Genomic DNA, 23,697 nt, shown 5'->3' with positions numbered 1-23,697 from the left:
GGCAGCCCAGGCCAGTGAAGCGGTGAGATCCTCCTTGTGTGGCGGCCCCAGGAGGTGGGGCTTGACAAAGATTCTGGCCCTTGATCAGCTAGTGTTAAGGAGTTTTACAGAACCCTCAGCTCTTGCTTATTTAGTTTGGTGAAAAAGCCGGGGCCTTCTCTAATTTGAAGGGTTGGGGTGGGTGTGGAGAGGGAGTTAAACTTCTCAACTAATACATTTGCCAATCGTCTAGCCATCCCTTTAGTAAACTTCTGTGGTCTTTGGATGCTGGGAACAGGAAACCCGAATGAGGATCAGATCCTTACCGCAGAAATCATAGCTCACTCCCTTGAAATTGAAATTATACTTACTTGGGAGCAAAGCAAAGGGCAGCTGAGTTTTCTTGTTTTTCTGCTGTTTTGCCAGCTCTCGGATTTGACCAGATCTCCTTTCATGCACGTGGGAACTGCCACGCTGACAAAGTGGCAGGGGCTGTCTTTCTACTTAGATTCCGGTTCTGTGTTCCTTTTATGTAAGGCATTTTAATAAAGTCTTAGGGTTTTTTTTTTTTTTTTTTCCTTCTCCCCTTCTAAACAGGAGTACAGGTAACAGACATTACATTAAACCGTGCTTTTCCTTAACGTCTAATCTGGAAATGGGCTGTTGAGGCTGGTGAGGATTTTTCATGTAATTTTTTAGATGAAAATGCCAAATTGCTCCATCTGCACATTACAGTCTTAAACATGGGCTTTTTCCCTTTGGAAATGTTTGTGTTTCTGAGAAGCCTAATGTGGAGAGGCAGATTTGACAGAATAATATATCTGCCATACTTCCTGGGAAACGACTTAAAATATTCTGGTATTTGGAAGTTCAGTCAGGATGTGACCACTTGGACTCATGACGGTCTATAAACACAGGCTTAGAATGGATAGTTTTCTCTAAGAAAGGCACAGGGGAAAATAGCATATATTGTCTTGCAAATGAAGAATTGGAGAAACCAGATCTCAGATGAAGACCGATTTCCCTTTAATCTTTGAGTGTCACCTGCTTAACAACTCTCAGTTCCTGAGATTTAATCAGTGTTTAATAATTATCAAATTTGTTCAGTTGACTTCCTTTCCAAAAACAAACATGTTTTCCCTAGAATGAAGGGCAGGGTCACAGATGGATTTCTTATATCGGCTATGGTTTTTATTGAATTAAAAAATAAATGTATTACCATTTAGATGGTGTTTCATGTTCGCAAAGTCTAGAGAAATTGATTATGGTTTCTTAGCATGGGATTGTTTTCTTAAAAGCCGTGAAAGGGGAAGGAATCAATATTAGGACTTTCCAAGTGGCAGCTTTTTACGGAGCCCCCCACCTTCCCCTCCCCAGCACGATTGATTACAGCTGCTTTTGTAAGAGATTTAAAAAGAACAATCTGTATTAAAAACATCATCTTTGGTACGAGCTTGAACAGTTCCAAATGGGTTTCCATGGGGGCTGCGCTACAATGCGGCCGCTTGAAGAGATTGTGGCCGTCCCTGGCGGGCCAGGGCAACGAGGCAGGGGAAGGCTGTTAGGTGAGGAGTCGGGGGCTTGCATGCCAAAGAGGTTGCCGGGCAGCTGCGATCATTCAGCCCTGCATTCTTCAGCCTCCAAAGCAGGAGGGGCCAGAAGTGTGAGTAATTTTTCTACAAGCGGTGTGCAAGGTTAAACAGCAGGAAGAGAGTCAGAGTTCTTTTATTCGAGAGCATTGGCCAAAGGCAGGTATGTCCAGCTGACATGAGGGATCTGAGAGCCGAGAGCTCCCCAGCTGTTGGTCTGCAGCCCGGGGACAAGTCTTCAGTGGGCATCTTACATACGTGTGCCGTGACTGAGTTGTTCTCGGGCTGTTCGCGGATCTCAGATTTATCCCAATTAAATAATAAACACTCTGTGGGCAGAGGGGCTGGTCTGGGGGCAGGATGCCTGGAAGGGTGAAATCTACTAGACATTGGCCCCACCTTGGAAGGCATGAGATGGAACCCAAGTGAGAAACCATTACCGTGGCCTGGGCTCCCAGGGTTGCACATTGTCAGTAAGACTCTGAGCTCCCCAGGAAATGAAGAGGGACCGTAGCTCAGGGGGCTTGCATCCTAGAAGGGGTGGGGGGAGCTTTTTAATCGAGACTTTGTCATTGGTTATTTTACAGAGGCATTTGCAGGAATGTGGTGGTCTGTTACTTCGGGCAGAATTGAAGATCCTGGGGAATGTGGGAATTTTTAGAAAATAGTGTTAGGTTTAGCATCATCAAGTTTTATTTAGCACTCTTGAGTGCTAAATCATGGCAGAGGCCTTTGGTATGGCTTGCTTCGGAATAGATGGAATCAGCTGGCAAGCTGCTTTTATTACTGGATTCACTTGGAGAAAAAAACAAATTTCCCTGAGATGGCCTGATATATTTTGACTTCTAACGATTTGCTTTTCTTTTCCCATATTTTTAGAAGACTAAGTGCTATGTCTCTTATGAAACGGTGCTTATGAATGTGTGTTCCAACTGGGACTTTTAATTATCGCTAGTGAATTACTGTGAATCAGCCTCATGTGGGGGCAAAAAAGTAATGAAGTGCTCTCTTTAAATAGATATTCCAGAGCACTCCTTAAATATTTTTTAATTGAGCAGGTAATTGAACCATTTTGCAGTCTCCTTCCTGCCTCTCATCCTCTATACCCTCGTATCATAACAGTATACAGTTCCCTCGGCAGGGTGTCCGAATGTCTCCACATCTAGATTCTGATAGACATCTGATTCAGAAAGACAGAAGGCAGTGCCAGGATGGGTTAGGTTACCTTTTGGAATTTTGGAAGCTTTGGCCACGTGGCAGCTTACAACACCAATGGCAAATGCGTAAATGTTATCTTCACGTAAATTAGTCAAATATAGCACTTTGGCCCGCCAGCAGGAGCACTTTCTAAAATGCATTTGCTTAAAGACGGCACAGGTCATGGGACACACGTAAACACCCTTTCTGTGAAGCATGTGCTTCTGTCCGGAAACTCGTGCTCCTCTCTCCAGTGTTGTGATACAGCCTGGGGATGGCTCCAGCTTTTGGGAAATTTCATGCAGGGTCTGTGATGGATTTCATAATGAATTCTAATGATATCTTCAAATCTTGTCCTGGTTTCTCTATCAAGGAAACCATTTCTTTAAAAGCTGCTTGGCCCTCATTGTTTTGTTCCCACTTGGTTAAAAAGTTTGCTCAAGAATGATTCCTTTATATAACAAAAAGAAATATGGGGCCTGGGGCTATGAGTCTTGGGCAGAACCAGGGTGGTTTTTTCCAGCAGAGATCAGGAATGTGAATAATCACTTGGGCATACCTGGCACTAGGTCCTAAAGGCCCACTGTTCACATTATTCAGAATGACTTGGCTTTTTCTCCGCCCCCCCCAATCAGTGGTCTTATCACCTTTGTATTTATCCCCTTCCTTCTTGCTCTGCTACTTCATTTGGGTAAGTGCCGACACACTTTCAATCTTCCAGGATAAGGAATGAGCCACAAATGTCATCTTTGTTGAAAAAGCCCTCTTAGGTCAGGTAGTCACTGGGTCAAGCCCAAGGCTTTCTGGAATCGGTAGGAGACGCAGAATGAGAGGCTCTTCTTTCAGAGAGATGAGTGTAGCAGAAGAGACTCTGAAAACCAGGAGCAGTGCTGAACATCTGGGGGCTCCCTTGGCATGTCAGCCCTGTAGGCCTGTCGGGGCACGGTGCTCCAAGTTCAGGTTTTGGCCTCCACAAGCAGAGCCTAAGCTGGAAGAGGAAACTTGTTCACTGAGAAACCCAGGCAATCTGACTTTGACAGGGAGCAGCTTCCTTGCTTTAAATAACCCAGAAGCCAAGAGTAGCTAGTAAGATGGGTAATGAAACCCAGGAAATTTTAGAACCTGGAATCTTGTGATTTGAATATCCATTCTGCTAGACCTTTTTCTCTTGTGATCTCAGAAGAAATGAATCCAAGTGGCCCAAGCACTGTGGGGTCATTCTGTGGCACTCTGCTGAAGTGTGAGCTTATTTTGTTTCTAATTCTTGTCACTTACACACCTATATAACTGCATGTTGCCTTCTTTAGATTCTCTTTCTCTCTCTATAGGCACTTGTCCATGTTTGAATGCATGAGCTGTTGAACTTCTGAAAACTTGTTTGTACTGTTGATGTTAGAAGTTGGTCCCATGTGACTGTGTGACTCATTGGCTTTGTGCTTGCTATGCATTTAGCCCCATATATATGTGTACAAATGCAATGATAGTATCAATTAAGAAAGAAATTGCTCATAAGCCACCATCCTCACCAGTGCATTCTCGTGTGTGTGTGTGTGTGTGTATGTATCTCACGACCCTGAGATCAAGACCTGAGCTGGGATCAAGAGTCAGACACTTAACCGACTGAGCCAGCCAGGCGTCTCAGAACTCTCTTCATTTTCCATCCCCCTATCCACCTTTGGCCAAATGGTGTGAGATTTTAATAGAGTTGTAATATTAGGAGAAAGTAAAACAATATATACTTTTTAAATTTAATGTGTTGTCTAAATACTTTTCTTTGTTGCTCCGTGGTATATGATTTTTTTAATGGCTCCATTGAGAAAGGTAACACATCCCATATAATTTACTGAGCACCCCCACCCCCGCACCCACCCATAGTTGGCATTTAGGTTGTCTCGGTGAATTTGTTTCAGTGTGGTAGTAAAGCCCTAACTCTTCCTCTGTTAGAATTTTTCCTTAGGATAATTCCTGAGAGTAGAACTATCTGATCAGATGGTATAAAAGATTTCGTATCTTCTTAAAACACCTTAGCAGTGTGCTACCCCAATGGCCTGTGCCAATTTCTGTTAGTTGGCATCTTTTAAATAGTCCAAGTGTCTCTTTACAGGCCAGTAGTAAAGTGTCCCATATTCCTATTAACATTCAAGCACAGTGCTAGACCTCCGAGTACAGTCTCCCCTGGAAATTGCATCCACCAGCCGCTGCTGGCCTCAGCCCGCAGGTCCCTTCTCTGGCACCCCCTGGAGCCTGGCAGTGTGGTCTGCCCTTTGGACATAAGGTCTTTCCCATTTGCCAGTCCCATAGGCTTCCCACAGCATTCTGTCGGCCCCCGTGTAGGGTGGAGAATATACATGTTTGTGTCGTGGGGCCTGAAGTTGTCACAGTTGAAAAACCCTTAGAGTGAATTATTAAATCGAAACCAGAGCCTGTTGGCTTCTTGTGCTTGACTTGGACTCTGTTCCATTATGGTAGTTTCTACAAAACACTTCTGAATAAGAAATAAATTCCAAATCTTCCCCTCCCACCCCCCACTCCTGCCAAACTCCACCAGGAAACAGAATCTCGTTATTTCAGTTAGACTATATTAATACTGACCCTCTCCAGCACTTGGGACATTTCAGGTTAGGCTCACATGGCTTCTATTTTTACTCTAGTCTAAACTGTGGTCATATGGATAACAAAATAAATACTGGAATATTCTAGTTTGGGAGGGGGAGAAGCAGCAATGCTTATAATAACATGGCTACAAACCTCTTGCCTTCCTCTGTTTGATATTCCAAAAAAGGAAAAAAGCACAACTTGGAGCACATCTGTAAGTAATGAACATTTTCCTTTTGTGTGTCATGCATATTCAACATTATCCCACTCAGAAGTCCCAGGCATTGCTTTAAGGTACGTTGCTTCGCACAGTCGTATTTTTGTTGCCAACAAATATAATTCAGGACAAAGGTTCTTCCCTTCTCTCTCCGGATTAGGAATCTGAATCTTTTACTACAAACAGAAGTAAGAACTATTAGTGTGTGAATTAAAATAAAAACTTGGGAAAAAAAAAAAAAATCAGTGTGTCCTGCTTCCCTCTGCCCTCCCCCCACCTTGACTTCCACGTTGCCTAAGAGGAAGACTGGTTTTTGTTTAGCATTAGCAATAAACCAATTTCAGGAAGAGTATTTCTTAAAAGACATATTGATTGAATTTTGTAATTCGAATGTTTCAAAATTCAAAAGCGAGGAAATCAACCCGCTGTGAACCACTTTTAGGTTTTTTTGTTCTTTTTTTTTTTTTTTTTTTAAACAAAGAGGAGCATTTCTACCATTAAGTACAACTAACTCAGTGTTGCTTTTTAAATGCTCTTCAGCCATTTAAATGTTCTCCAAAGACTAACACTGTCTCTGGCTCATTGGAGGCATCCTTAATGAGTTGGCACTTTCTTCTAAGGTCAACACTTACCTTTATGGCTTCTCCTCGCAGTAGAAGGCAGAATTGCAGGTTGTCTTTTTTTTTTTTTAAGATTTTATTTATTTATTAGACGGAGAGCACAAGCAGGCAGAGGGAGAGAGAGAAGCAGGCGCCCCACTGAGCAGGGAGCCGGATGCAGGGCTCGATCCCAGGACCCCGGGATCATGACCCAAGCTGAGGGCAGCCACTTAACCAACAGAGCCACCCGGGCGCCCCCTTGCCGGTTGTCTTTTAAAGAGACCAAATAAGAGAACACTGATCTGGTTTTCCCAGATGTGAGGTGACCGGTAACTTCATTAGACAGGATGGTTCTTTCCTTTCCCCAAGTGGCTTTAAGCTTGGGTTCAGCCTTTCAGACCTCTTCCACTCTTTGTTGAACCTTTATCCTGTGCTGGCTCTTGGAGCACAGTGCTAGGTCTGATAGAGGATGCAGGAAAACATCAGCCCCGTACTGATTGTTGGACCTCTTCAAGGAATGTGCATTCTGAGTGGTGAGATAAGATTCCCCCTCTGTATCCAACAGGAAAACCCCACAATGGTGGGGTAATTACAAATGAGTGGTAATTACAAATGAGTGGTTCAGACTCGAAGAACTGTAGGAATTCCCTCATTTGCCATGCCTCAGTTTGTTGCAAAAGGTTCACAGAACAAGTTGGATTTCTCTGTAGAGTCGCCTGTGATTTTACATTAAAAAAAAAATTTTTTTTTAAAGATTTTTTATTTACTTTTTGACAGACAGATCACAAGTAGGCAGAGGCAGGCAGAGAGAGAGGAGGAAGCAGGCTCCTTGCTGAGCAGAGAGCCTGATGCAGGACAGGGCTCTATCCCAGGTTCCTGGGATCATGACCTGAGCTGTAGGCAGAGGCTTTAACCCACAGAGCCACCCAGGCGCCCCCCCAATTTTTTTTTTTAATTTGCCATTTTTATAGGCAGCCCTGACTAGTCCTCCTCCTCCTCCCTCATGCTTCATACCTACATGCGATTCTTCCTTCATGAAACCGAATGATTTTTTTTTCAGAATTTGGATTTATTTTTCCCAATATGTGCAAATAGATAATTTAGAGGCATACCTTGTTTCATTTTGCTTTTTGCAGGTATTGTGTTTTGGTTCTTGTTTGTTTGTTTTTTTTAACAAATTGAAGGTTTGCAGCAACCCTGCATTCAGCAAGTTTGTCAGCGTCATTTTTTCCAACAGCATTTGCTCACTTTGTTCCTGTCACATTTTGGTAATTCTTGGAGTCTTTCATACTTTTCATTATTATACTTGTTACAGTGATCAGTGATTACAACTCACTGAAAGCTTGCATGATGATTAGCATTTTTTAGCAATGTTGTATAATTAAGTTACGTAGATTGGGTTTTTTTGGATATAATGCTATTGCCACTTAAACCAAACCTGCCATATTTCTGAGGCATGCCTGTAAATCCATTCCCCACTTTATGGAAGGTACCCTAAAGTGTTTCTTAAAAGGCTTTAGGGGTTCCTGGGTGGCTCAGTTAAGCGTCTGACTCTTAATTTCAGATCAGGTTATGATCTCAGGGTCCTGAGAAGTAGCCACGCATTGGGCTCCCCACTCAGCGGGGAGTCTGATTCTCTCCCTCTCCCTCTTTGCCCCTCTCCCGACTTGTGCACACAAGCAGGTGGCTGCCCGCTCTCTCTCAAATCTTTAAAAAAGAAAAAGTAAAACACTTTAGCTTTCTTAAGTAAAGAATTTATAAATTTTCTTTCACGTGTGACCTCACCTTTGACCTTGGCTTTTGTATGTATTTTATACAGGATGTTAGAGTAAGCCTGGGATTGTGATAAGGTACCAGGTAGTTGGCTGTAAACAAACCCTTAAAATACGTGCTTGTAAATACAACAGTATTTGCTTATAAGCTTACATAACCAGCAAAGGTCATCTATTCAAGGACAACAGTATCTTTTTCCAGCGATAAACATAGGGCTCTTCTGTTACCTCTTTGGTTTGGCTGGGATACTTGGTAGAAAGGAAGGTATTACTGAAAGGAGTGGCCGTTGATGCTCATGACTCCAGGCATTCTTCATATGGGGAACTTACTGGACGTGAGGCAGAGAAGGAACTTTTAAGCTAGAACTCTGACTCTTAACGTAGAATTTTTTTCCTATCTAGGATGCCAAGAATGCTAATTCTGAAAGATGTTAAATAGGTATCCTGGAAGGGGAATTTCCATGGCCAGAGTTTGTACGTGCTGGATCCAGCAGGTCAATGTGACTCTGTTGCAGTTCTTCTCGGGACCTTTATGATGATTAGGTGTGAATCACCGGAAGAGCAGGCAGGAAAGTAGTCACAGGACGGCCAGCACTCTCAATGAGTATACATTTTGAAGTTCAGACTTCGATATGAATTCTGCTCCCCACTTCTGATCTGTATGTTGGAGATTGCTGCATTGGAGATTGCTGAGGTGACTAAATGTGCCAGTGCTTATAAAACACTTAGCACAAAATGCCTGGCACATAATAAACACTTAACAGTTAGCTACAGCTAATCCTTTGGAACCCCAGGCTGAATGGCTCTGATAACTTCATGTTATGGGGAATTACACTGTAACAGAAAGAGCCCAGAATTAAGTATCCTGAGTCTTGGGCTCAAGTTTGAGCACCAACTCGACAGGATGATTTTAAATTATTTTGCTCTGTTTCTTCACTTTTGAAATAAACAGGTGATCTTGATGGCTATAATGTCCAGTCAAGCTTTAAGATTAATGTTCCTTTGGGCTTTGCCTAAGCCAGAATTGTCCGAGTTCACCTGAAGGACACATGGGTCATCTCTGAATGACTATATGGGTGGGAATTTTAGGTAATTATTATTTGTAGTGTATGTTAGCTACTAACAAGATAGTTTACTAAGTCATCTCTGGAAAGATAAGCTAAAATTATAGCCAGTTTGACTGACACTTTGTAATCACCATAAAAATTAATATACATTTCAGTCTAAATCAGGACTAGATGTGCCTTTATCCTAAAACTAAGAGCGGCGTGTAGGTATTTGTCTTCTATGATGTGGTCCAGAACGTAATAGAAGGCCACATGAATATTTTATTTTTATATCCAAAGGCTGATTTTCTGAAGGCCAGTTGCAGGGATGTTTGGTGTCCATAAATAGTTAGATTTTCTACTTTCTGACTTTGTTATTAACCTAAGTTGAAAGCGTAGAGTGAATTTAACACCTGCTGCTTTGAGCTTTAATTATCTTGACCACTGTTTATCGCTTGCACTAGTTTAAGGCAGTCAGAGGACATTCATCTAGTAGATAAGGCAGTGTATCTTTCAAGGAAGACCTCAGATTCCTAAATAACTGATTTCCGCACTGGCAGTTTGAAACAATATTTGTTCGAGGTATACTTTATCTACGGACTACGTAGGTTTGTACAGTCACTGTCTCATAGACAGGTTGGGGATGGCACTAAAGCCAAGATCGGTGCATGGGTCTTTTATGCTGTTTTATTGAATTAACGTTCCTCTCTTCATTTATATTACAGATACCATAAGAGTTTGGTCTAAATCATTCTCTCAAAATACTGGTTTTCATCATCCTCAAGTATGTAAAGCCTGGGTCACCATTGCTTGCCTCAATTTTCCATCCTGAAAGGAGTTTATTTCCATGCAGAGGTCTTTCCTTTATGGAAATTGGTGTGACCAGGTCCCTTGAGTTTGTCGTGGAGGCTGGGGTTTGGGTAGAGGAAGTGGCAGCAGCTGACACCAGGAGTGCCGTGAGACCCTCGCGTGAAAGCACTTCTTTCAAAGCCGAGGACTTTTAATTCCATCCTGTAGGTGACAGAGAACCAACAGTGGGTTTTTAGCTGAGGTGATATGGTAGCATTTAAGAGGCATGGTCCCCCTGCAGAGAATGGATTCAAACATAAAGACTTAGCCAGTGGCCAAGTAAGGAGACCTTGGGAATTCACGGTCCGGGCCCAACATGGTGTGGTTGCTGCAGTTTGAGGGCTGGAGAAGGAGGGGAGCCGTTAGTGTAGAAGCCGGTATGTATCTTGCCAGCCTTGAGGCATTGTGGGATACCAGACTGAGGCAGTGGTGCGTTCTCTGGGGAGAACTGCCGCCTCCTTGCAGGCAATTTAGTGCTTTCCAGGTCCTGTGGCTGAAGGTGGCGTGAGGCGTCAGCCTCTACCTTGGTTTGCAGGAGATTTTCCTCCTCGCTATACCTAGGAGCTTCCCACAACTTCCCTCTGCTCTCCTGGATTCACATCTTGCATCAGCCAAGGGGGAAAAGGTCTGAAAAACCAGCTCTATTTTTCTTCCAGCTCGTACTCAGCCCTGTTAGCTAACAGTATTGGCACAGCCTCACAGAAAGAGTTGGTCCCAAATTAAACAACATCGTTATGAAATCCTCTAGTTGGCCTGCTGCTCCAGGCTGCCGGGCTGTGCCTGTGTGAATGTTCTCCCCGTTCCCTCAGTCCAGTGGCTCTGTCTTATTGAGCAAGACGGTGCTCAGAGTGTGTCCTGGGGTTTTCTGCTTAGCGAGGCAGGCCACACATGGCTAGGTGTAAAAGCAGGAGTCTTGAGTCCCCCCTTTCCGTGGCTTTTGTATCTTACCCCAGGAGAGCATTTGTCCATAATCCATTTCTCTCTCCAGGCATGGCGAGTGCAGAAATTTAGCCCGGAATGTGGAACCCCCACCAAAGGCATTTGTCATATTTGGAAAGGTCTTTTTTTTTATTTAAAGGAAAGACCGTGGAGGTATTCTTTGAGCATTGTCTACTACAGGGTGAAAAGGGGCCCAGCTTGTTACGATATTAGATTCTGTGGAAGGATTTTGGTAATTCCTCCTCTGTGCTCGGTGCCCCTGATGTCCGAGCAGGAGATAACTGTGCGTTTGATGTAACAATTATTCGTATGACACTGGAGGATGGAGGAGCCAGGTACCTCTAGTCGCCCTTGAACCCGTGAGACGCCCTGTCCGCTCCGAAACCATGCTGGAGCCCTGTAGACCCCGAGTGGCTGAGGGCAAGCCAGCGTTTCCCGACACACCCGCGCTTCCTCCCCGAGTCCTGTAGCTGCTCAGGCCGGGCAGCTTCGTCAGAGGGTTGTCCTGCGGAAGTCCGTTGCTTGTCAGGCCTACCCAGTGTGGTTGGACTTTGCGGTGGCCAGAATTCCCTGGGAGATGTGTTTGGCCCCTCTGCCTGTCTGTTGTGACAGATGTGTCAGAACCGACAACTGACTCATCTAATGAAAAGAAATTCAGTTTCCCCGTAGGGATTAAATATCTTCGTGTTACCACGCCACCTCCAACGTCTTGGACAGAGCCAAGAGGAAAATGAAATCAATGTTAAGAAAAGACAAATAGGTTTCTCATATGTTAAAAGATACTTTGACTTACGTCTTAGACTCTAGGTTATTTAAGATGATGCGATGCAATGCATAGGGGAGGTTTGGGGCAGACCATCTCCCAGGCTTAGAATGGAGAGATCTTAACTGTAGGAATCCTGGAGGTCCCCTGCCATGTGTTGACTCTGAAACCCGAGTCAAAGGCCTGTTTGTTTTAGGCAATCTCAATCAGTTGACAAATATTTATTGAGTACCCATGCACTTTGAGAGAGGCAGGGAGTATGCTAGGTCATTGAAGACCGGCCTTCAGCAAGTTGTACCCAGCTGAGGGGCAAGAGAAAATACACATGAAACGATGAGAAATAACAGTAGGTGTTTAGGGCTCAAACTGTTCATGTGCTATAAAGTCCAAAATCGCATTGTACAACTACAGGACCTCCAGGGACTGGGGACGTCAGAGTCTATTTCCTAGGCAGGACTTGAGAGCAAGAATGAGACGGTCCCCCAGATGACCGTCACGGGACAGAGTTTAACATAAGCAGGACTGATACTGCATTCCAGCGCTAGCCCCAATAGCCCAAACAGCATTTACTGAGCACCTACTATATATACACACTAGGTACTGTGATTACGGGGAGCGGGGGTGGGTTAGAGGGGAGGTACAGTCCTTGCCCTCAGAGTGGCGGGGAGTTGGCGAGGGGTCGGTTAAGTTTACTGTTGAGCTGCAGAACCACCCTGATGTGGTTCACGAGCTTTGGGAATTACTGCCTGGAAGGGTGACGATAGCCTTGGAAACCCGTGTGATGCAGGATGGCCTCCGATCGCAGAGGTCAGCTCTGACCATTCTAGCAGAAAACTGCCACCAGGCTCTTGGCTCAGGGTGGTCCCTTGATGCCTGCCAGCCAGCTCACTGGAGAACCAGCCCTAAGGGTCTCCGTGCTCAACGTGCTAGTGTGGTAAGCTCACACAAAGGAAGCTTCCGTGCTTTTCTGCCGGTTGGCACCGAGGCCCTGTGGAGAACACGGGCTCAGGTTTACATGGCTTCGCTTCTCTAAGCAGCTGCTGAAACCCGAGAGAATAAAGGAGTGCTGTTGGGGAGAGCTGGACCCGTCTGTCCTCCTAGGAAGGCTCCAGTCACGGCGACCGCTGAACAAAGAGTTTTAAGAGGAAATCTAATGAGAGCCAATGTAGTAAGGGAGACTTTTTATAATTCGTCTTAGGAGCAAACATTCAGTTTTATTAATATTTAAAAATGGGACAATAATGAGTGTTGCCTGTTTTTGAACACAAATGTTTAGAATCTGACTGTCTGCTTTGTTTCTGGGTTTTCCTGAGATACTGGTGGGGAAAATACCAATTTACTAAAACCAGTTTAAAAAAAAAAATGAGGGGCGCCTGGGTGGCTCAGTGGTTTAAGCCTCTGCCTTCTCAGGTCATGATTTTAGGGTCCTGAGATCGAGCCCCATATTGGGCTCTCTGCTCAGCAGGGACCTGCTTCCCCCCCTCTCTCTGCCTGCCTCTCTGCCTACTTGGGATCGCTTTCTGTCAAATAAAATCGTTTTAAAAAAAAAATGATACGTCTACTCTGCCTTCCATTCATGTGAGTTATTCTTCTGGCCAGGATGAGGTTGAATTTTAATACAAAAACGCTTACTGAAGAGCTCAGAAGCTGTGAAGCTGGCCTACTTCGAGAATGATCCCTCTCCATGTGAAGTGTGTGATTTGTTGGTTCCAAGTGCCAGTAATATAAAAAGAATGTGCTCGTGTGGCTTTATCTGCATTTGTCATTAAGGCTCTGCTAAGCCAGTGAACCCTAGACATGGGCTCGGGGAGGGCTTTGGCTCTTGTCAGAGGAGCCCCCTGGGGACGGCTGCCTGCAGGGTGCCCTCCCCACCTGGCGTCTGCACGGTCCGGGCTGCCGGGACACCAGGGGAGCTCTTGGCCACAGTGACAAAGCCTTGAGCGTGGCCCGGCCTGCAGACGTTTGGTGGGCCTTGATGGCTCCCTGGGTGATGTGGCCTGAGTGTGGGTAATGTGGCCTGAGTGTGGGTAATACCGTTGTATTCATCCCCAAGAAAGTCTTAAATAATCTGGGTGTTTGATAGTTCTCCAGCAAGGGAGCCCCACAATGACCTTGTGACAGAGAGAATGCCTGAGCTGGCTTATAACTAGCATTGGGACCACTGAAACTCAGACAGGTTTAGTGGAATATAATGAAATAAGCCCCTGATAGGTGCTTAGGTCTCTGAGCTGTTTCCTTCTCCTGGATTAGGCTATGGAAGCTTCCCTTGGGGGCAAGAGGTTTGCCTGTGGTCAGCCGGTCGGTGACTTGGTCTGCGTTATCAGGATGTCCTCAGGAAGCGGAGGGGCCGGAAATGTGGGTTCAGAGGGCTGGAGGAGAGAGGGGGTAGTCACTGTGGTGTAAACCTGAACGGTCAGCTTAAACGAGCTTGTTTCTGGATCTCTCACCATCCTGAATCCCTTCTCGTTCTTTTCTCAGAAAGCAGAGCTGACCTCTGATAAAGACATGTACCTCGACAACAGCTCCATCGAAGACGCTTCGGGAGTGTATCCTATCGATGACGACGACTATGCTTCTGCGTCAGGCTCGGGTAAGGCCGGCTCCTGCCGGGAACGCCTCCGTTCTTCATGCTGGCGTGTATGCGTGCTTATGCACGCGCACATGCACACGCACTCCTGGGGTTTATTTCAAGGAGACAGGCAGGATGCACGGTGGGTAAGGACACACCTTAGGAGCCAGAATGCCTGGATGCATGTTCTAGTATTCTAGCGTCCGTCACTGAAGCTGTGAGGTCTCGGGACTGTGTTGGACTTGGCTGAGTCTCCGTTTCTGCCTTCATACAATGGAAAGTAGTGCTAGTCTCCGTCACCTAGGTTGTTGGCGAGGCTCAAAGGGGTTAACACCTCTTGAGCTCTTAAGAGTTTGGTGCTTGGCAGGTAGTCCTTGTTCTGTTAACATTAGTTTTAATTTTATTACGAAGGCTTTCAGAGCGATAAAAGTGGAAAGCCACCCTTAAAGCAATCCCTCAGACACGAGTTTCTTGAAGCCACCAACCCAGTGTTCCAGAGTATGCGTGGAACCAAAAAGAGTTGTGCGGGTTTACTCAAGAGGAGGAGGGAGAATGTATCAGAGCAGCAAAATGAGGATACAGTGATATCCTCGTTCCCCTAGTATATCTGTAACCTATGACCTCAGTAATGCTGGATGGCAAAACACCCCAAAATGTAGCAGCTAAAAACCACAGCTGTTCGTTAGCTTATTATTCTGCAGGATGGCAATCTAGGCTGGGCTAACTGGACCCGCGTGCATGTTCATGGTCATCTGTAGGCTGGGTTTGCAGCTTTACTGATGTTGGTTGCGCTCTGTCCCAGCTCTGGGGCAGACTTGGCTTTGGTCTACACAGTCTCCCCCTCCTGTAGCGGGCCAGCCATTTGTTGAAGGGAGGATGCAGAGATCGTAAGAGAGCACATGGAAGTGTGCAAAGCCTCTTGCACACTAAGGCTTAGAATTGGCACAGCAACCATACCATATTTTATTAGTCAAGAGCAAGTCACAGGCAGCCCAGAGTCCAAGTCTTTTTTAAGATTTTATTTATCCATTTGATGGAAGAGAGAGACAGGGAGAGGGAACACAAGCAGTGAGAGTGGGAGAGGGAAAGCAGGCTTCCTGCTAAGCTGGGAGCCCGATGTGGGGCTCAATCACAGGACCCTGGGATCATGACCTGAGTTGAAGGCAGATGTTTAACAACTGAGGCTGCCCAGGTGCCTCCCAGACTTGTAAGTCTTGACGAAAGGATGTGTAAACTCACGTTACAGAGGATATGGACACAAGGTGGGGGGAGTAAAGGATTTGGGCATTTCTGCAATCTACCACACGTGAAATATGTCACCTGTACCAGGAATGCCCGCCCTGCCCGCCCCCCAATAAGGTGGAAAGGAAGAAAATCTTGTGCATATATTCAGTGAATAATCAAGTCAGAAATTTGAGTTCAGGAGTATGCTAGGAAAGTCTTATCCAGGACCTTTCTTGCTTGGTTTTCACTGTAGATTCAACAGATGGTAAAAGTTATGCTGAACGTAGATATCCGAAATCAGACTGGCCTGAGCTTCAGGATGACCCAGAGCAGACTGAAATCAATTGTTGAGGTCTACCTGTATAGAAGTGAATGTTTTAAGTTGGAAACCAGCAAGTCTGAGAAAGATGAGAGAGGTAATGGCTGACCTAGTAACAGTGAGCTTACGGTGCAATTTGAATGTAAAAATAGCCCTAGATATTCTTGGGGAAGTGATAGATACCACACATGCAGAATGAGTGTGGAAAGAGTTGTTCTCCAGAGCCTACAACGCTATTAATATCTTTCACTCTTGGCACCTCTTTTTTTCCTTTAGCACCTCAAAAGTGCTTTGTAACTATCTTCAAAATGTCCCAAGAGATAATAAATATGGACCCCCTTTTTCCCCCCATTTCGTAGATCTTAGAATCCAAGAGTTGTTAGATCTGCAGACGTTGTCCCAGTCATTTTCCTGACTTCTGCCAGGATTGTCCTGAAGTTTAATAGAAAGAAAGCAGGTACATCGTCCGGCTTCTCGGCCACCTACCTGTGCAGGTGAAAGGAGTTTGGAGTGGGTCGTTTGAAATCGAGAATACACTAATCACATAGAACTAAGCCTTCACTGAGATCCACATTGCTTTTGCCTTGGCTCCAGCTCTGGGCAGAGTATTGCAGCAAAGAAGTGCATAATTCTAGATTTTGGAGACCCCCTGGCACTGCTTAAAGTTATACTGATTCACAGCTTAACGGTAGTAGTTCTAGTTGTAACTAGAATTCATAAAGCCTGTACTGTGTCTGTTGCTATACTTCCAACATCTCTATAAGGACAGATTGTTACCTCTTCAGTCTTCATGTGGGAAAGCCCAAGACATGGAGAGATTGAGTAACTAGCCTCAGATCACACTATCGGAGAGTAATGGAGCTGGGCTAACGGCTGGGGAGTCAGACTCGAGAGTTCCTTTTTCCTCCTTTGTTGACCTGCCTCGTATGTCATAATAAGTTACTCTAGAATTAGGGCACCCTGTCTAGCTGATGCCCAGTCCCAGCTGGAAACTGGGATTCCTCGGGGTTTTGGCTAGTGTGCCCTCTGTCCTCACTCCTATCTTAGCTATCTAATGGGAAAGCAAATGGACCGGAGGATAATGATCAGAGGCCTAGAGGGTACTTCCCAGGTGAGGAGATGGGCCATGATATTGGTGGACTCAAGAATGGGCATTAATGAATATGAACACTCCAGCCACTCACTGTATGCCAGACTTACACCATCTTCTTGGGCCATAGGGATGAGAAGGACTTTGGTCCCTGTCTTCAAGGAACCAAGAGACTGAGAGAAATGCAGAAATCAGAAAAAATAATTGTACCACCATGTCCTGAGTTATATGATATGGAGAGTGCTGTACAACAAAAATTTGAGTCAAACATAGAGTTCTGGTTAAAAATGGTGGATGGAACACATATACTTTCCAATGCCCAACTAAGCTGTCAATAAAGGAATTGGTCCTAAACTCACAAGGACACATAAAATAGGAGAGGAGACCAAAGCCATGATGTGTTGAAGGCTGGGAAGCAGATGGTTTTGTAATGGAGAGAGAGGGGATGATGTTGATTCTGGGCAAGATGGCATCAGCAGCAATTTCCCAGTTGGAAACGGGCTCCGGGGTGGGATGTCTCAGGCCAGGGGAAACAAGGAGAGCTTGCAAGTCAGGGATGATGGAGATATGATCCTGGGGGCTCCCAGGTCTCTGGTTTGGGCAGGGGGGCCATCTATTTGAATAAAGATGATAAATACAGTAGAAGAACTAGCCAAGGCAGATCGCTTCTCTGTCTCTGATGGACGAAGGCTAGCTTGAGGGAATTGTCAACCTTACAAAAATCTCTTCTCTCTCACAACAGAGCCTCCTACTTTGGTGATTCGTATTTGTAACTGTTATGAGCGAAGGGCGTCTTGAAAGCCCTTAATGGAAAATTTTTCATTTGGCATTGAGAAAAATCTTTTGTAAGGAAATGATTCATTGCAGGAACAAATCAAGCGTTATAATGTGTAAGACTTTGATAGAAAATCAGGTGGGCCGATAGAAAAGAGCAGTGGGTTTCTGGAGCCGTCATTGTTAATGATGTATTTACATACTGCTGTTTTATGTGTACAGTGCTTTCTGATATCTGTCACATGCAAACGTCTAAGAGTAAGTTATCCCCATTTTACACCTGAGGACACTAAGATTCCAACATTTCTCGCCCAAGGTCACACAGCTAAATATGTCGGAACCAGTACTGGACTTGTTTTTAATGCCAAATCCCGTGTTTATTTCAAATATACCCTACCATTTCTTCTCTGTCTGAGGATGAGTGTATGTGCTCAAGTTAAAGGAGATAGTTGATAGAATATTTTTTTTAAATGTGACTTTAAACAGAAATAAAAGCAACACAGTCACAGCTCTTGCCCTGTTTCTAGCATGTTACCTCTTCTGCACTGCTTATTACGTTGCCTGATTCTGTGAGGAATTTGGAGGTATTCATTACTCATTCCTGTTTGAGGAAGCAGGTTAGTTTGAGGTAGAGAATTTTGAGTTTGAGTTGTTACACGTTTGACAAATGATCACTTAAAAAGAATGTTGTATTTGAATGTGAGAAATTCTCAGATGCTATTCTGGTGGTCAAAAGGTCAAAAGAAAAAAAATAGTGTCCAGGTGGCAGTTGGTGGTTAGTCACTGTTGAACAAATACTGGATCGGAGCCTGTATGTGCTGGGGAGTCTGTCAGGCACTCAGAGAGCAAACCAGAGCAAAACAGATGCTCCAGAGAGGCCAGAGCCTTACGGACCTTCCAGTCTCATTATGGGGGGGGGGGGGGGGGGCGTGGGGGGGATGACTACTTCATTCAGTAGCCTAGAAATAAACACATGATTACACATTTGTGGTAAATGTACTTTGGCTAAGAAAGCCATTTAACAGAGGACTCTATAATATGGATGGGAGAATGAAATGGGGAATGACCACTGTGCTGAAGTCTGGAGGTGAATGAGGAGTTGGTCGGGTGAGGGCTTCCGACAGGCCATCAGGGAACAGACGAGAGGGGAAAGTGATGCTCAAGGAAGCTAGAAAGTCAAACATAAGAGTTCTGGTTAAAAATGGTAGATGGAACACACGTACTTTCCAATGCCCAACCAGGTCCAACCAGGGCTGGACCATGCAGGGCTGGGCTGAGGCATTTTCTTTTCATCTCAGGAGCAGTGGGGTGCCGTTGTAATGGTTTTAAACAGAAGGGTGATGGGGTCGCAGCTGGTCTGTGGGCAGTGGTCTGAGGGGGGGCTCTTGGGAAGAAGGCAGGTCTGGTGGCTTATGGACAGATCACAGTGGAGTGGATCAGGCTGGTGGTTCTGGAACTGTGGAAAGGTGGTGGGATGAAGACCTATTAAAGTAAAATCCAAACTGAGGTGATCAGTTAAAGGTGGGGGTAAGGAAGAAGTCAGGGTTGTGATTTATAAGACTGGAGGGTTCCGTCCACTGCCAGGTAACACAGGACGACAACTAGGTTTGTGGGAGGACGGGGGTGAGAGGTGGAGGGCGGGGAGAGGAGATTGTGAGCTCTGTTTTGAACATTGAGAGGTGGACAATTGAGTCCTTTGAGTGAGAATGGTCAAGCAGGCCAGTGGCATATGTAGGTCTCCATTTCAGAGGAGTGTTAATTAAGCTAATGATACAAACTTCGGTTTCCTTTCTATTTAGATAGTAATTGAAGGCAGGAGTGTGAGTGAGGGAGAAAAGGGTAGAGTAAGAAACAGCCTAGGGCAGAACCTTAAGGGACTCTGATATCTTGCATCCAGGTCAAAAGAGAATGAGCCTGCAAAGGACACTTAGAAGAGTAGCCCAAGAGGTATAGGGGAAAACTGTGACGTCAAAGTTCTAGAAGCCCAAAGAGCATATGAAGAAGTAGATGATCACTGACCAGTGTCCAGTGGTGCGAGGGGGGTCCCATTAGAGGAGGGCCACTTTGGAAAACGGCTTTGGATATGGCAGCACAGAGGACGTCGGTGACCTCATTGACAAATGTCACTGATAGCATGATGACATGGGAAATCTGACTAGAGGGAGGCCAGCAGAGTGGATTGCTGGTGAGGAAGGGAGCTCTTGTGAGGACCCACCATGCCACTGGAAAAGTCTGGCTATAAAAGAGGGGAGAGAGAGGGCAGCCGTTCCCCTCAGAATAAGGGTCTGCCGCGGGAGAGTCTGCCTTTCTTATTGTTATGTCGTGTTTGAAAATGAGAAATGTAGTGTATTTTAGCATAGGAAAGGAAGAAATCTTGCGGGCAGGAGAGATTTGAACATGGAAGTAAAAGAAGAGCTCCTTGAGAGCATTGGGGATGGTATTACAGGGAAATGCCAGGCTGCCCGCAGATCACTCTGAAATCACCTTGTCGCAATGGAAGCTGTGGGAAGGTTAGTGTGGGATTCTCGGGGAGTGGGTGGTTTGGAAGCACCTGACCCTGTCGGTGTCCACCCCACACAGCACTCTCTGCTCATAGAGAAGCCTGTGTTGGGATTCCTGTGTTCTGCTCACCTTTGCCTGTTTTTTTCCCAGGAGCTGATGAGGATGTAGAGAGCCCAGAGCTGACAACATCCCGACCACTTCCAAAGATAGGGTTCACGAGTGCTGTTCCGAAAGTGGAAACCACGACACTGAAGATACAGAACAAGATACCTGCTCAGACAAAGGTGTGTTTGTTTTGCATTGCATTAGCAGGTTTTTGTAGATGGTTTTTAAAATTGCCCAGAATGTTCCTTTTGAGATGCCCCATTTAAAATGGTATGAGGACACATGATCTTTTCATTATATTGCTGTGAATGGCTCTTCCTTACTCTCCATGATCGTTTTGATATTTACCCACCTACTACTTTGTTGTTGTTAGAACCATGCAATATGTAGCCTTTTGAGACTGGCTTCTTTTTCTGAGCGATACGCATTTAAGGTTCCTCCATTTAAGCTTCCTCTGTGTCTCTTCCTAGCTCAGGAGGTCCTTCTTCCTACTACTTTTATCATCCAGGCCTAGTTTATATGTGGGTATCTTTTATAGGGTGCTCCTTCTAGAAGGATCTCACAGCCCAGTTAAGAAGCAAAATGTTTTCTGTTTATTTGGGCTTCAGCCAAGAAAATTTGTTTTCATTTCATAAAGAATTTATTCTGAGTTAAAACCATTGTGAACTTTTACGTGTGCTAAAACAGGTTATGGAATAAGGACACTCCAGGTACCTGTCTCATTATTTCTGAACGTCTCCCTTAGGCCTGTCATCAGTGGCCTACAGACTTTGCCCTCTTTCAGTGATAATGATATCTGTGGTTACATCCCAGTATATTCATTTTGAGAGCTGAGTTATTAAGAAATAAGCTCTTTGGGTTTAGAACACAGCAAAATTACTAGCTAGTGAAAACTACGAGACAGGTGATTTTGGCTGTATAGTCATGATACTGTAATTAGTTGACCAGTCACTACTGGGTGAGCTATTGAAGTTGGAAAATGCAAATGAAAGTCTGAAGAAGGGGTGCCTGGGTGGTTCAGTGGGTTAGGTGTCTGGCTCTTGATTTCAGCTCGTGATTTCAGGGTCCTGGGATCAAGGCCCACTGCAGGCTCCGTGCTCATCATGGTGTCTGCTTGTCCCTCTCCCTCTGTCCCTCCCCCTGCTCTGTGTGCTGTCTGTCCCTCATGCACGCTCTACCAGATAAATAAAATCTTTTTTAAAAAATGTCTGAAGAAGGTCTAGGCTTTAAATCCTGCATCTGGTCAAATTTCTTAGCTCTCTGAGCCATTCCTCATGGGTCCTTGAGAAGACTAATTGTGGGTGCATAGAGCATGTCACCTGAGACCCAGTAAGCTGTAGAGACCAGGGCAGTTCACCAAACGAGTGCATATAACTGCATTAGTAGACTTTGTTGATGGGCCCAGGGTAGCAGGCTGGTTATGAAAACCCAGAAACACAAGTGTCCCCTTTGAGAGCTCATTCATTCTTTGGTTGGAAGTGAGACGCTGCCAGGCTTTCATAGGAGACAGGACGTGGAAGGCCGTCTCCTGTCGGCAGTGACGCGTCTTCTCTGGAGGAAGAGGTGCCCCCCCCCCCCCTGAAAAGGTAGGAACACATGGGGGCCATCGCACGCTTTCATTTTCCTCCCTTTGTCAGAGTGCATTGGTTTTCCCTCCCAGCCCCAGTGCACCCCCAGGGCCTGTGAACAGGAGTGTGAGGGACAGAGCTGCATATGTTTCCACAGAAGGGAAGGAGCCATGTTCCGTCCTCTATAGCCTGGAGTGTGCTCTGCAGGGTTAAGATGGGCCAGTTCCTGTTGGTGGCAGACGAACTTCCGGGCCAGGTCATAGGGGAAAAGGAGAAGGTCTCTGAACCCTGAGGCAGATGTACCTCACATGTTCTGGCTCCACTCATGGTAGCTGCTCCATAAACATGTGAAGTTGAATGAATGAAAGAAGGATGGGAGACGGGTAGAAATGAGAAGTAATGGGTGTTATTGATGGTTGGATGGGGAGAGGGTCCTCAGAAGTGTGCGGCAGTTATCTAGTGTGGCCATTGAAGGACGCATTTGGCATTACCACAGTTTTATTTGACCACTTGTGACTGAATCTCTTGAAGTCCGTGACTGTCAGGACCCAGTAGCTTGAGGCAGGAAACTCCATTTTGGCTTTCAGGGGTCAAGAGTTGTATCCTAAGCAAAACCTAATGTGACAGTAGCGTTCTGGTCAGTTGACAGGAATGGATTGAAAATGGATTTAAATTTTTAAAAATTGGCTTTAAGGAAGTAATTGTGTGAGATCTAGATAAAGAAGATAGATGTTTGGCAGATGAGCTCAGAAATTAAGAATCCCCAAACATTTTAACACATATTTATCTGCCTAGTATCATTTGTATTCAACGGAGTCGTCATTCCTCTCTTCATGAGAGGTTTATTAGGTGTCAAACATTATTCTAGGTACTGATAATGATAATATTGATAGTGAATATTATTAAGTGATTTCATTTGCTATCTTACAGCTACATGGCGGTACAACGAAATTAAACATTGCCTCTAGGATGCCATTAACGTAGACTGCTTCCTGATGGGTCTGACAGCGGCATCAGTGTCACTGTCACAGATATTCTGTCTAGTTTGTTGTAAATTTATGTGACAGAAATAAAAAGAACACAGTTGTTTGTTGAAGCAGAGCATTGCTTGCAGTCTTCTACTTCTGATACATTTCCACAGCATCAAAAACACCAGACGTGGATGTGACAGATCTTTAATTGACTTCGTTTAATCATCTATGGTGCCTTTTTGTAATTTCATCTTGCACATACATACAAGAGCTAAGGTATTTCAGATTTGCTCTGTACTGTAGAAATAATTCTTCTTGGTCAAACCCTTGCTTCTGTACAATAAAGTGTTTCAGTGTAAAGAATGAATGTTTCATCCAGAGCACCTGGAAGCTTGTGCACAGGTGGACTGTCCCTATTAGTGCATGGTGACCCCAGCTCTGTGGAGACTGCCTGTCCCCACACCCACAGACCCCTGAAATGCAGATCAGAAGCAAAGTCAGAGGGAATTGTGTCAAGTCTCACAAATGATTGTAGAGACTCAGAAAATCTGAGGGGAATTCATGGGATTCAACATAGTAATGGGACACAAAGGATGTGGCTAAGTTAAATTCAGTCTCTCATATCCCAGTAGCTGCTATATGCATCTTAATGACCACTGGAACTCGCTTACCCTTTTCCCTAGTGACAAGCCTGAGTAGCCACCTGGTTGAGTTTTTGCTTCCCTTTCCTAACTGCTGGGAGCAGTGCTACTGAGCAGTGAAAAGGATATTACATGAGAACCTAGAGAATCCATTCGCTCAGCTCTTGAGCTGTCTGTCCTTCCACCATGCCAGTTAGTAACAAGTTTTCCATGGGAAGAATGAAGAAAATGCAGGCAAAATGCTGCCAGTGAGCTTCTCTTTCTGTTGTACTTTGGTTCACAAAGACCTGGGAAGACCTTTCATATTTTCTTGTTTCAGTCATGTAGATCGTAGTGAGTGGGTGCATGCTGGGTGCGTGTTGTGCAGCAGTGAAATAATTCTCTGCGGT

At 45.0% G+C, this 23,697-nt stretch overlaps 1 protein-coding gene across 1 annotated transcript in view; it reads left to right on the top strand.

Moving 5' to 3' along the window:
• The window catches only part of LOC111146804 (syndecan 2), a 103,178-nt gene that overhangs the window by 74,182 nt on the left and 5,299 nt on the right, over positions 1–23,697 (top strand). Inside the window, exons 2-3 of the mRNA XM_022502492.1 lie at positions 14,024–14,135; positions 20,174–20,307. Coding sequence (XP_022358200.1) covers positions 14,024–14,135; positions 20,174–20,307 — 246 coding nt within the window. The remainder of the gene's footprint in view (positions 1–14,023; positions 14,136–20,173; positions 20,308–23,697) is intronic.

The sequence above is a fragment of the Enhydra lutris genome, unplaced genomic scaffold (assembly GCF_002288905.1).
Source record: "Enhydra lutris kenyoni isolate GAN:26980312 unplaced genomic scaffold, ASM228890v2 scaffoldscaffold14, whole genome shotgun sequence".
Lineage (NCBI taxonomy): Eukaryota > Metazoa > Chordata > Mammalia > Carnivora > Mustelidae > Enhydra > Enhydra lutris.
This window is presented reverse-complemented; position numbering and strand designations above follow the sequence as displayed.